Here is a 14,328-nt window from a genome sequence, read left to right as displayed (position 1 = left end):
ACCCCTTCTCGTGTTCACTCATGCCTTCTACTTCTCATTGCTTGCTGTGTCCATTCCTCTGCAGCTTTCAGCAACGCCCTCCACTCTCTCGATGGAGCCACCTCCCGAGGCGATTTCGTGGCCCTGCTAGACCAGTTTGGCAACCACTACATCCAGGAGGCAGTCTATGGCTTTGAGGAATCCTGCTCCATCTGGTATCCCAATAAGCAGGTCCAGCGGCAGCTCTGGCTGGAGTACGAAGACATAAGCAAAGGTAGGAGGCCTAGCCAGTGATCAAGAACACACACACATCCTTCCAGAGAGCATATCGGCAGATACCAGCTGTGTGGAGTCAAGGTAAGGGAGCCCTTTTCCAGGCCAGGTGTGCCTGACTGCACCGAAGGAGTGTGTTCCCATCTTTATAACGGCTGTTCTCTATCCCCCCAATGTGGACTCCTACAGCCAGTCATGTGCTGGTGTTGTGATATGGACAAACTGCTCAAGCTAAGACGCCAACTCATTTTGTTTGTTGTTTAGCCCTGATCCAGCACCCATTGAAGTCAATGGAAAGACTCCTGCTGGCTTCAGTAGGGATTGGATGAGGTCATTAGGGACGATAAAAAGCCAAGCGCCCAGAGAGATGAAAGGCTAATGCATTCATGCCACCAAGCCTTCCTGCCTGATTCTACTCTTAGCTCATATATGTCTTTAATCTTTGTCTCTTCCACATCGGCACTCTTCTACCTGGATCTTGAGTCTGGAGTTTCTGCCTCTCCAGTGTTTTTTCCTCCCCCCGAACCTTAGCTTTCTTTTACTTCTATACCCAATTGTGAATTGGTCTCTGTATAGGAGTCATCAGGAATCAGACAATTGAGGGAGGCATGTGTAGGGGACTAGTTCTTCCTGGGTGAAGCTAGTCAGCTTGGTTAGAGAAGCTTGATGTGGAGACAGAGAATCTAGGTGCTTTCAACCTGTGAAATAAAATGTGAATCTGTGCAAACAGGAAATTCCAGGCACACACCACGGAGGCGGAAAGGGTAACTGCACACGCCACTGTGCTGTGTGTAAGTACAGGGTCTCCCTGCACATGAGTATGCATGCCATGTGGGGGCAAGATTTCCAGTGGTGCAAAGGGTACTTCAGCACCCACCTGCCACTGAAAGTCAATGGGAATTGGGCACCTACGTGTCTATTTTTCTTTTGCTCTCATTAACTGCCTCCCTCAGACATGCTGTTTCACAGTGAACAGTGTAATACTGTGGGAGCAAAACCAGCTGTGACATTGTGCAAGATTCTCCACACACCCCCAAAGCTCTGGTAGCTTTATTCCAGTTCTGCATGGCATTTACGTTTAGCAGTCACTCCTCATACAGTACTGATCACTTGGTACTCTGTGGATCAAATCTTACTTTTCAGAAAACACGTCCATGCTGATGTTTTCTACTGAATGCTGTGGCTGCTGGTGGTTAAGGTCAAAATACAAGTGATTTCTTTGATTTGCCTTGATGTTTTCAAAGGTGCAGTAGGAAGGAATTTTGTCCAAATTAAAAAAACCTAGTAAGAGGACCAAAAAAGTGCCACCGTGGCTAAACAACGACGTAAAAGAAGCAGTTAGAAACAAAAAGGCATCCTTTAAAAATTGGAAGTTAAATCCTATTGAGGAAAGTAAAAAGGAGCATAAACTCTGGCAAGTCAAGTGTATAAATAGGAAAGCCAAAAAAGAATTTGAAGAGCAACTAGCCAAAGACTCTCAAGCTAACAGCAAAAAAAAATTTCAAGTACATCAGAAGCAGGAAGCCTACCAGACAATCAGTTGGGACCACTGGACGATTGAGGTGCTAAAGGAGCACTCAAGGATGATAAGGCCACTGCGGAGAAACTATGCATTTTTTGCTGAGGGAGATTCCCAAACCTGAGCCATTCCTTTAAGGTGACAAATCTGAGGAACTGTCCCAGATTGAGGTGTCATTAGAAGATGTTTTGGAACAAGTTGATAATTAAACAGTATTAAGTCACCAGGACCAGATGGTATTCTCACAAGAGTCCCAAAGGAGCTCAAATATGAAATTGCAGAACTAACAACTGTGGTATGTAACCTTGCATTTAAATCAACTTTGTACCAGATGACTGGAGGATAGCTAATGTGAAACTAGTTCTTAAAAAAGGCTCCAGAGGCGATCCCAGGGATTACAGGCCAGTAAACCTAATTTCAGTACCAGGGAAATTGGTTGAAACTGTACTAAAGAACAGAATTATCAGACACACAGATGAACACGATATGTTGGGGAAGAGTCAATATGGTTTTTATAAAGGGAAATCATGCCTCACCAATCTGTTAGAATTCTTGGAGGGGGTCAATAAACCCATGGACAAGGGTGATCCAGTGGATATAGTGTACTTAGACTTTCAGAAAGCCTTTGACAAGGTCCCGCACCAAAGGCTCTTAAGCAAAGTAAGCAGACATGGGATAAGAGGGAAGGTCTCTCATGGATCAATAACTGATGAAAAGACAGGAAACAAAGGGTAGGAATATATGGTCAGTTTTCAGAATGGAGAGAGATAAATAGTAGTGTCCCAGGGGTCTGTATTGGGACCACTGCTGTTCGACATGTTCATAAATGATCTTGAAAAAGGGGTAAATAGTGAGGTGGCAAAATTTTCAGATGATACAAAATTACTCAAGATAGTTAAGTTCAAAGACCGTGAAGAGTTACAAAGGGATCTCTCAAAGCTGGGTGACTGGGCTACAAAATGGCAGACAAAATTCAGTGTTGATAAACGCAAAGTAATGGACATTGGAAAACATAATTCCAATTATACATACAAAATGATGGGGTCTAAATTAGCTCTTACCACCCAAGAAAGAGATCTTGGAGTCATTGTGGATAGTTCTCTGAAAACATCTGCTCAATGTGCAGCAGCAGTCAAAAAAATGAACAGAATGTTAGGAACCATTAGGAAAGGAATAAATAACAAGACAGAAAATATCATATTGCCTCTATATAAATCTCTGGTACGCCCACATCTTGAATACTGTGTGCAGGTCTGGATCCCCCATCTCAAAAAAAGATATATTGGAACTGGAAAAGGTACAGAGAAGGCCATAGCTTCCATATAAGTAGAGATGAAAAAGACTGGACTTTTCAGCTTGGAAAAGAGATGACTAATGGGGGGGAATATGATAGAAATCTATGAAAGGTTGACTGGTGTGGAGAAGGTGTATAGGAATGTTATTTACTCCTCCACCTAACACAAAATCTAGGAGTCACCCAATGAAATTAATAGGCAGCGGGTTTAAAACAAACAAAAGGAAGTACTACTTCACACAACGCACAGTCAACCTGTGGAACTTTTTGTCAGGGGATGTTTTGAAGGCCAAAGTTATAACAGGGTTGGAAAAAGAACTAGATACATTCATGGAGGATAGGTCCATCAATGGCTATTAGCCAGTATGGGCAGCGATGGTATCCCTACCCTCTCTTTGCCAGAAGCTGGGAGTGGACAACATGGGATGGATCACTTGATTGCCTGTTCTGTTCATTCCCTCTGAAGCACCTGGCACTGGCCACCGTCAGAAGACAGGATATCAGGCTAGATGGACCATTGGTCTGACCCAGTATGGCTGTTCTTATGTCCCATTCAGGTGAATGTTACAGGTTATGGGAGTGCTATTTACAGCCAGCAGGAATCTGCCTGACCTGTACTGTAAGGAACAACAATGCACTTGCAAGAAGTGAACTAGACAATCTAATAGATTGTTTTCATCTCTAAGTTTGGAGATTCAAACTCCTGGCTCTAAAATAAATAATGGGACTTCTTCCGTCCTGGCATGATGGAAACTCGGCTTCTATGCATGGGTCTGATTTAGGAAATTCACCTTTCTCTGACTCTGGATGGATCACTTGGATTCGTACGGCTATTGAAGCAGGGGTTTGCCCAAAGCCACCTGTGACACTCTGTACCTCGGGGGACACCCTATACCCCCGTGTTCATCTTTATAAAATGATTGTATGGTATCCAATGCAAAGTTTGTCATGTTGGGTGTCTTCAGAAGGCTCATAATTCACTGAGCATGGTTGTTATAGTGATGTTATAGTAATTGTTACAGTAAGGTTATAGGTTATATTTTCAGGTAGATAGTTATGAGGCTGAAAATGTATCCTCATGACTTAAAGCAAGCCCATGCAAAAACTCTCCAAGAACAGAGAGGCAGTTCACACCTCGTCCAGACATGGATGGGACAAACCCAGCCCAGCCTCACAGGAACAAAGGACACTGGCTTAGGCAGCAACAAAAGAATCTATTAGACCCTCGAGGGAGTCACCCCCTTCCTTTGGGCAGTTTGGGACTGCAATGAGGTAATGCTCACCTGACTCGGGGGGGGGGGGGAGGAAGGGGGAGGGCAAAGCCAAGAGGAAAGAAAGGACATGATAAAAGGGAGAGAGACATTTTGCCATGCTCTCTCTTCCACCTACATCTACAGACACCACTACCACCAAGCGACTGAAATGCTGATCAAAGGGGAGAGCCTGACTGAAAAGCCAGCCTATGGTCAGAAGCATCGAAGTTTTTAAAGACATTGAAAGTGTTAAGATCAGCTTAGAATGCGTTTTGCTTTTATTTCATTTAACCAAATCTGACTTGTTATACTTTGACTTATAATCACTTAAATCTACCTTTATAATTAATAAATCTGTTTGTTTATTCTACCTGAAGCAGTGCATTTGGTTTGCAGTGTGTCAGAGAATCCCCTTGGGAGAACAAGCCTGGTACATATCAATTTCTTTGTTAAATTGACGAACTTATATAAGCTTGCAGCATCCAGCGGGCATAACTGGACACTGCAAGATGGAGGTTCCCAGGGTTGTCTGGGACATAGATATTGGCTAGTGTCATTCACTTGCAAGTAGCTGGACGCAGCTTACATGCCAGAGGCTGTGTGTGAACAGCCCCGGGGGGGGTCCTCACAGCAGAGCAGGGTAAGGCTGGCTCCCAGAGTCAAGGATTGGAGTGACCTAGCAGATCACTGGTCCAGATAACACCAGAGGGGAACGTCACACCACCCTCTTTAGTATTTAGTCCACTGTAGTTCAGCGGCAGGATCTCTCTGAGCACAGCGACTTTTCTTTTCTCTATTTCCTCCTTTTTTCCCCTCCAGTCTGGGCCGTTTCACCGTGGTCTCTTCCTTTCTGCAGGTCTCGCAGTTTTCTCCTTCCTTCCTGTACAGTATCTCCTTTCAGCTTCCCTCCTGTTCCAACACCTGCCACTTTCTCCTCTTAGCTTTTAGTTGGTGAATGTCCAGATATTGATTGAAAAATTGCAAGAGACAAACCATTCTCTGTGGGTGCTGCTTTCCTCCTGCGCCTGCAAAGCTGTCCCAAAGTGGTCCATTTCCAGCACAATGGGGAAGCTAAGAAGTGCCCTTTCTCCTTTTTGGTTTAACAGGCTTGTTTTGTTTGCAGGGGTTTCTGAGTGAGGTTAGCACTGTCCTATTTCTCAGCAAAATGTTTAAACAGTAAGTTCTATTGAGCGTAGAAGATGGAGACAAACTGACTTATTAACTGAGGCGCTGGTTCTTCTCTGACCCCCCTTGTAATGATTGTCAATTGCACACATCACACTGTGGGCTGAAGTTCCAGGGAAGTGGCCTCTGGGGTGAATGTGCAGTCTGTGCTGATGGAGTCCAAAGATTCCTCATCAGACTTAGCCCTCGGCTCTGTGCCTAGAGCAAACGCTGACTTTGAACAACTCAGTCCTGAGTAACTCTTCCTACTTCCTCTTCCTTCTCTCATGCTGCTTCCTGCCCAGATCAGCAGTACTGTAGAGGTCCGAGAGAGAAATTAAGTACATAATCCCTAGGGACAAGTAATAGTAGCAACACAGTAGAACCTCGATTTCATGAGCATCAATCTTACGAACGACCAGTTATACAAACCATTTTTTCTTGGCTGGGGGAAAACAAATCACACGAGATGAAGAACAAGTCTCCATCTCTTCACATTCCAGTGCCTTCAGTGCATTGGAAGTCACTTTGCAGTGGTGTGAAGGACATGAAGATAGCGATGCAGTGCACTGTTCTGCAACTTAGGCACTGGACCTCCCATCCTTTTGAGATGCTCATTATTATGATCTTTTCAGTTTTATGAACTCCTCAATCCCAGGTTAGTTTGTAAGATAGGGGTTCTACTGTAACTAGAACTGCTTTCATATGATCTCCAGCTACAGCAAAAACAAAGCCCTGAACAATGAACATCCTTCGCCTAACTACTATTGGTGAGCTAAAGATCCCCTCCCACCCTACGTGGTTGTCCTATAGGAACTCCTGCATCCTGAGTTGGTGATGAGGCATGATTCCATGCTAAACCCCAGGGGCTAGTGCAAATGAGCACGACCCCACTGACATCAGTGGAGCTGTGCTAATTTACCCCAGCAGAGGATCTGACCTCCTGCTGACCTCGTCCTCAGTGCCCCCGGTATGCTGCCATGTAATATCAACCCCTGGCAGCTCAGTGCCACAGCACTGCAACATCTCTTGCCGTGACGTCCTCGCCGGCTGAAGCTGAAGGAGGCAGGAGCATCTCCTCCAATTTAAGATGGGGGGATCGGTTTAATCCTTATGTCTCGTAGGGCCATGTTCTGCTCTCCGTTGACTTCAGGAGCCTTACTCAGGCTTGGTGCTGGTGTGGCCCAGCGCACAGTTTGGCCACAGCGTCATTTTCCAGTGTCGGGTGGTTGCCAGCTGGAGGGCAGAGAAATGACACGTGAATCCTACCTTTTCATGTCCGAGAAAATGACTGTCCCATGCCGAGTGCTTCCTGTGGAGTGGGCATTCCGGTAGCTCCAGCTAAGTGACATCAATGCGCTTTCCTTTGAAGTGGGAAGGATCTGTCAGCCTCTCTGTTCAAAGCAAATGACAACGAGACAGGCCGGCAGATCAAAGTTCCCTTTCTCATGCCAGCCAGGTGGGTTTTTAATGGGTCCCTCTTTCATCAGAAGCACCTCCCACGTCCTCTGCCAGTTACATGAAAGAATCAGGGAAAATCCATACTGTCCATGTGGGAGAAAAAAGGGACACCTCAGTAGATGCCAGGAGAAGCCCTGGAAATTCAAGAACTACCCACCTATTCCCCTTTTCCTGCTGGGTGCGCTGGAGTTTCACAGAGAGAGCCACTGCCATGTCAGTCCATCCGGCTCTGGCAAACCGAATGGTCAGGAGAGATGCCTGGGGATTTGAATATCACCAGCTTTACTAAATCCTGAACACGTGGCTGCATAGCAACTCCTGGCCATGCTGGTGTGACAGCCGCTGTCTTGGCCAGCACACCAGGGACTGACCTGGAGACAACTTGTGTCCTTTGTGGATTGATACAGATGGAGACCAGTAACACTCACCAGTGGGTTACACTGGCCAGGGAAATGTTTCTCTCTCCGTCTGGATCCCGCGGACTCGTGGCAAAATGCAAAACATGCAGTTAACCTGCAGCAATTAGAACTTTGCATTGGTGATTTGCATTCCAAGATAAACATGTCTCAGCTGTTTCTCAGCTCTCATTGAAATCAATGGGAATTAGGTACCTAGATACTTTTGAGGAGCTGGGCTTAAGTCTTCTAGCTAGAAGTTATAGCTGATCTATTAACCTCTTATGTGGACCAAGCACTAGAGGGGGACAAAGACCCACGCTCTCCTACTGCAGAACCTGCTGAGTGCATGTGCAAATGCTTGAGCAATTACACTAGAGTCCCTGGTTCTTTTGGGCCGGGCATGCAAGAATCCAGATTGCACTTCTTGCCAATGCAGGGTGATGGTAGGTGGATTAGGAATCCTCACACCCTTCCCGCAGAGCTATGCACAACCTGGCTGAAAGTTTTTACACTACTGCAGACTTACTCGACTCTGCCTTGGTTTGTCTCGTGTCCCTTTTTATTTGCACAGATTGTTCATTGCAAAGTTCATGAGAGCTGAGAGGCTGTTTGCAAAGAGCTGATTGGATCCATGTACATATGCCATCCATTTGCAGTGACTGTTAAGTAGTAAGAGACCTGCCAGTATTCCTTGCGAGGCCTGCTGCAAAATAGTTCTGGCCTAGTCTGGAAAAGAAAGCGTGGAATCATTCTAAAGATCCATAGGCCTGCAAGCCACCTGCTGATGTTTGCAGGGACCGAGAAAACATACTTCACATGCAGCAAAATACTCATTTGAGATCCTGTCCCAACCCACCCAGAGATGGAGCATTCCTGGGTCATCGCATGCATCCCACCTTCCCCATTTGTACCAATCACCTGGCCAATGACAGCTAGTCCCTAATGGCTGGAGAGACGCGTTTTGAAATAGTCTGTGGGCCTTTCGAAACAATACTGACACTTCCCCTGTGATAGCCGGAGGTCATGGGTTTTTTTAAACACTTAAATTCTTGCGATCCAGAGCATATGTTCTCTTGTTATCTTTTAATTGGTTTCTGTTATAAATGTAATACCAAGTGTTCGTGCCGGTGGCGGAGGCTGCTGCCGCTGTTGGAGCTGGGGATGGCGCATGGCAGCCTCAACACTTTGCGTGTGAAGTCAGAGCCTCATTACCATTCCCATTTCCCACCCACCCTCCTGGCTGCTTCCCCACTGGGCAGCTCCTAGGCCGCGGATCTCCCGATTGCGCCTCGTAGTCCTTGTTTAGTTCGTGGTCGTTGGCCCAGATGCTCCAGGATCAGAGGCACAGAGGTGCCAGGAAGAGCCTTAGGGGCGCAGTTAGGGCTCAGCTCCACCTAGGGATCGTTGAGCGGAAATGTGGTGTCCTGTGGAAAGGATTTCACCTCTAGGCCATAGGGGTTTGCATGGGCCTTTGCTGCAGAGTGAGATGAATACAGGCTGGAGAGAGGCCTAAGAGTTTCCTGGACCAAGTGAAAGAAGGGGGAAGGATGCCACCTTCTCCAGACTGGGAGGCTCTAGCCACTGCTCACGTTGCCTTCTCCATGCCCCTCCAGCCTGTATAAAAAGGCATCATCCATAATAGCTTCCATTAATCACCTGCCCTCTCCCCATGTCCCTCTGCTTTGGACCCCCAGCGCACTGAGCGTATGGGGAGGAAGCGGTGTTTTAACTCAGGGGGCTGGGACAGCAGCCAGATAATCGGGGCAGCTTCTAAAACCATCACCGTTGAGCAACGCAAGACTTGTCTCCTCCTGAGGCTAACCAAGCCCCCCATCCATGTCAGACCCCCCAAGAGTATGGGCTTGTAGTGGGGCAGCTGCCCCACTCTGGTGTGGAAAGGGTTAAAGCAAGCCAAAGAGGCTGTGCAGAGCCCCAGCCAATCATGGAAGGGCTTATTGGGAGCCAATCAAGTGGAGGCTTGAAAGCAGCCTATCAGGGCCAGGCTGGGCCTTATAAGAAGGCTGTAGGGCAGAGAGGAAGGCAGTCTCTCCCTGGAGGGCAAAGGGAGAACAACAGGCTCTTAGAGTAGGGGTGGGGAAACTTTTTGACCTGAGGGCCACATCTGGGTATGAAAATTGTATGGTGGGCCATGAATGCTCATGAAATTGGGGGTTGGGGTGTGGGAGGGGGTGAGGGCTCCAGCTGGGGGTGTGGGCTTGGGGGTGGGGCCAGAAATGAGGAGTTCAGGGTGCAGGATGAGGCTGGGGCAGGAGGTTGGGGTGCACGGGGTGTGTGGCTCCAGCTGGGGGTGTGGGCTCTGGGTGGGGGCTGGGGATGAGGGGTTGGGGTTGAAGGAGGGTGCTCTGGGCTGGGACCAAGCGATTTGGAGGGCGGGAGGGGGATCAGGTCTGGGTCAGGGGTACAGGCTCCAGGTGGCGCTTACCTCAAGCAGCTCCCGGAAGCAGCGGCATGTCCCCCCTCCAGCTCCTATGCAGAGGCACGGCCAGGCAGCGGTTCCCAGCCAATTGGAGCTGCAAAGGCAATGCTTGGGGCGGGGGCAGCGTGCGGAGCCCCCTGGCTGCCCCTACGTGTAGGAGCCAGAGGGTGGACATGCCGCTGCTTCCAGGAGCGGTGTGAAACCACAGCACACGCGGAGTGGGACAAGCCCCTGACCCCGCTCCCCGGCTGGAGCGCCGGAGCAGGGAAAGCCCTGGACCCTGGTCCCTAGCAGGAGCTCGGGGACCAGATTAAAATGTCTGAAGGGACGGCTGTGGCTCCCAGGCCATAGTTTGCCCACCCCTGTCTTAGAGAAGCACCTAAGACAGAGCAGTGTTGGGCTGGATCAGCAGAGGCTGGGAGAGCTCTAGGCTGACGACTGCCAGACTGGGGCCCTGACACAATGGCGCAGAGAAGGTGCTGGGACTACAGGGAAGTGGCCCAGGGAAGTAGGCAGTAAGGGAGAGTTTGAGGAGGGCAGTAAGTGGCTGCTGCTAGAGGGTCCCTGGGTTGGGGCCCAGAGTAGCGGGCAGGCCTGGGTCCTTCCCCTCCCCCCCCCATTTGCCAGTGATGAAAGTGGCTAAGCCGGACTGCAGTTTGCCTTTGGAGGAAGAGGCTAGACTGAGGACTGCAGTGAGCCATTGAGGCGAGTGATAGAGCCAGAAGCTGCCGGTCCCCCAGAAGTGGGGGGAGAGCCAGTGGAGCAGGCACAGCCGGAGGGCAGTGTCCAGAAACAGATGCCGTGGTCCGGGAGTGACGTGGGTCCGACTGTGAGGACGATGGAGACCGAGAGAGTAACGGTTGGCGACACACCACTAGCGATGGTGCACCACTGAAAGAGCTAATTCCCAAAGCAACCAGCAGGAGGCTGGAATGAGACATCTGCTAACCCTCCGCGGATCTTCCAGCTTGAACTGGAGAGCCTGTCTTCTGTTGTTCCCCATTTTTTTCTTTCTTCTCTCTCTGTGTGAATTCAGGGCCTGTCCACAGAGCGCGGAGCCAGGTTTTCATGAGCTCAGCTCTCGTTTAGGCCGTAATAAGAGTGAGCTTATCCAAAGCACCCAGCAGTTGGCAGCTCCCGCTGTGCCATTGGCGGGTGGGTTTTCAGAAGCTCCCAGCATCCAACGGGATGAGCTCTTTTGAAGATCTAACCACTTATTTTGAGGCCCAAAGAGGAGCTGAGTTCTTTTGAAAATTCTGCTCCGTCTTGTGAGGTGACAAGCTGTCTTGTCTCCTGTTGATGGGACGGTTGAGGGAAGGCTGTCTCAAAATGCTGGGCCTTGCCTTTTGCTCTGAAGGCAACAAGACTCTCAGCCATCCAGCCGTCTTGACCTTTCCCAGGAATGAGCCCCATATCTGTGTGGTCGTCATTGTGAAAGCCCCTGCTCCTGCACACAGGTGAGTCGCTCTCGAGCTCTGCTGTTCCAGTGTGAGGCGACTGTCGTGACAGGTGACAGTCATGGAGGGCGAGGCTGTCCCTCAGGTAACTGGGGCTGGCCCCATCTCAGCTTGCAAAGATGGGAACCACCATTCCTTTTACACAGGCTGTCAAACAGCTATCGGAGGGGAACAACTTCTGGGCACTGCAGACCTGAGGTGGTTTCTGACCATCAGCTTAGGAGTCAAACGCTCCATATCCCCAACCCCTTTATGTTCCAGTTCTGCTAGATAGGCTGGTGTTGGTTTTGATGGTGGAAATACCTTAAAATCATACCTGACAGATTGAAGGAAATGACTCTTACAACATCTTGTGTTGCCACTTATTTAGTTACTAGTTGATGATGGTCTTGTTCCCTGTAGAACAGGAGACTTTCCTGACCTGCATAGCTGGTGTTTGTAAGTTATGGGCTGGGAGCTCAGAGCCTGTGCATGGGAACTTTTGCACTATTTTAAATGGAAATAAATAATAACATGATCATCCCCAAGGGCAAATTCACCCTGCTCCACTGTTGTGACTCTGTTACTATTGCATCGGGGCCATCAGTTTACAAAATATGTCCATCTCGCAAGCCAGCATCGTCACCTTGCAATGCCATGCTGTAACACAAGATCCTCAGAGATGTTTCAGGGACACTTTTGATGTCCTGCTAGCAAAGTTACTGCATGGCCTGCTCAAAATCAGGACAGTCCTATGTGAATCCGGACCGCTGACTGCCCGATTATGGGTGGAATACTGTGCTCCACTGTGGTCATTGTGTTAGGAGAAGGTCATCGTAGAAATTGAGAAGCTACTGCAAAGGGCAAAGAGAATGTGTCAAGGACTCCAGGGTCTTGGGTATTGACTAGGATGTTATGTCCTTTGGAAAGGAAGAGATGCAAAAGGGCAACTCGGTGAGTTATTCAAAATCACAAAGGGACAGGATTGAGAGAAGTGATGTGGCTGTTTGAAGTGAAGGGAAGGCCAAGAGCTCAAGGAACTAGAGGTGAGATGCCTTTAGAGAGCATCGTTTATAGATTACAGACATTGCCCAGCACAGCAGCAGGATGAACAGCTTTTAGACAGAGCTAGAAGAGTGTTTGTAAGGCAAAGGTATTGTGGGATCCAACTGCTAAGCCCAACTGGTGGGAAAAGAAGGAGATGGGCTCTTCCTCTAGACTTCTATGTGCCCTCCATTATGTCCCACATCTGCCAAGAAGCCCCAGCTCCTGTTGCCAGTGACCTTGCTGGATTTCAGTGCTAAATTCACACGCTGCCTCCAGATGTAGGCAGAAGCAGTCAGGTCCCAACCCTCTCTTGTCCTATGCCGCTCTGGGCGTTGCAAACCTGGCTTGTCTCTACCCTCTTTACACTGATGATGTTGTTCAGAGTCATATATGTACACACAATCTGGATCCAGTCCCAGAACAAGCAGATAGCTGCTCCCCAGCCAGCCCTTCGCATGCACTACTCTCGCCCCCACTGCTAACAGAGATTAGAGCATCTTGAATCCCGCTGGGATACTTAGTTCCACCTCTCTCCGTGTCTTGTTCTCACTCGGCAGGTAGAAGCCAGCTGCGCTCTGCCAATCCCGAAGCACACTGCTACGAAACACGCTGCCAGGATTTGTTTGGCTTTGCAGGAAGCTGGGCACAGCTGCTGTCTTTGCTGGGTAGAAGCCAAGGAGGCTGGAGAGCCTTTCTTCCTCGCGTCTCTTCTCCTTCTCTCTCTCTCATCCACCCACCCACCCCCATGTATGTGTGGTGAACCAGGACAGTGGGCTCAGTAGTGCCTGCAATTGCCCAGAACAGCAGCCACCTGCCCTTGCAATGCTCTAGACCATTCTCAAGCCTGCCTAGATCCTTTTGCAGCTCTCTCCCAGCTCCAGCACAAAGGAGAGGCAGAGGTGAGGGAAAGCCAGGAAGAACAGGGGTTAATAGGCATCAGGGCCTAATCGTCTCCTCAGATCCAAGCGCACTCCCACCCGTGAAGTCAGTAGGAGTTGAAGGAGGGCCCGATCGGGTGCTGGAGAAGATACATTAGTTCAGCACATTCTTGCTCTTCGGGGTGATAGGGAGAGCTGTCTGGGTACCTCTTTGATGGAGCCCACGCTCTTCTCAGTTCCCTGTTCTAGATTAGGACTTTCTACACCTGATCTTGAGGGACACTTACTATGTCTGCTCAGCATCTAATACGGATCTCCCTTCCAGGTAGGATTTTCAGGCATCTCAGCACCCAGCAGCTTGCATAGAGAACACGCGCACACAGACAGCAGGAGCTGCTGGGTGGGGAGGTCTTTTGACAGTCTGGCCTCATATTTTCAGAGCGCAGCAGCAGCAGCAAGAAAAGCTCGCTGCCTTTCTTTTCGATCGAGAAGTTTCATTTGAAGATTTCCCCCTGGGTATATTGGGCTGTTTCGCCCCATGCAGTGTTATTCGATAGAAACTTTCCTTGAAAAGAAAGACACTTCACTTAATTCACTCGTTAGTGGAGATTGTCCAGCTTCCGAGGACATGAGCCCATTGCCTCATATCAGCCTGCAGCTCATTTCTGCTGTTTGATCCAGGAGCTTTTGGAGGAACTATACTGCACATTGCTGCAGGAGTGGAATTGATCTTAAATAGGTCTTTTAAATCATTGCTGTCATATGCTATTCCCAGGCCTGGAACAATTAATGGCGTCACAGCACCACCTAGTGGTCTCTTTGCTGTAGGTTGTTTTAGCTGTTGAATATATTGCAACACTGTAGGTATAGGTGTACCTGGTTAATAGCAAGCAGAGACCATTCAGAGTATCTCGAGCTACTTTGATATCATAGGGACTCTGCAAAACACTGCGTTATAAAGCAATTCTGCTTCCCTCACCAAAGCGGTCTCATATAAATCAAAGTGATGTCAGTCAGCAATTTTAATCATGATTTAAATCAACAAGCAGGAACCCTTGATTTAAATCAGCAATTTTAATCTTGTTTTGCATTTATACCTTTTAGTTGGTAAGCATTAAAAGATGTTTAGTCACAATGAAATATAGCCTTTTCATCAAATGGGGTCTTTGCTAACCAGGAGAATACACTA

The 14,328-nt window shown here is 48.6% G+C and overlaps 1 protein-coding gene across 1 annotated transcript in view; it reads left to right on the top strand.

The window, feature by feature from the left end:
• LOC113407531 (astrotactin-1) overlaps nt 1-14,328 on the top strand; it is a 218,180-nt gene that overhangs the window by 187,726 nt on the left and 16,126 nt on the right. The window contains exon 16 of the mRNA XM_026656141.1: nt 65-253. Coding sequence (XP_026511926.1) covers nt 65-253 — 189 coding nt within the window. The remainder of the gene's footprint in view (nt 1-64; nt 254-14,328) is intronic.

The sequence above is a fragment of the Terrapene carolina genome, unplaced genomic scaffold, assembly GCF_002925995.2.
Source record: "Terrapene carolina triunguis isolate 2854851 unplaced genomic scaffold, T_m_triunguis-2.0 Scaffold212, whole genome shotgun sequence".
Lineage (NCBI taxonomy): Eukaryota > Metazoa > Chordata > Testudines > Emydidae > Terrapene > Terrapene triunguis.
This window is presented reverse-complemented; position numbering and strand designations above follow the sequence as displayed.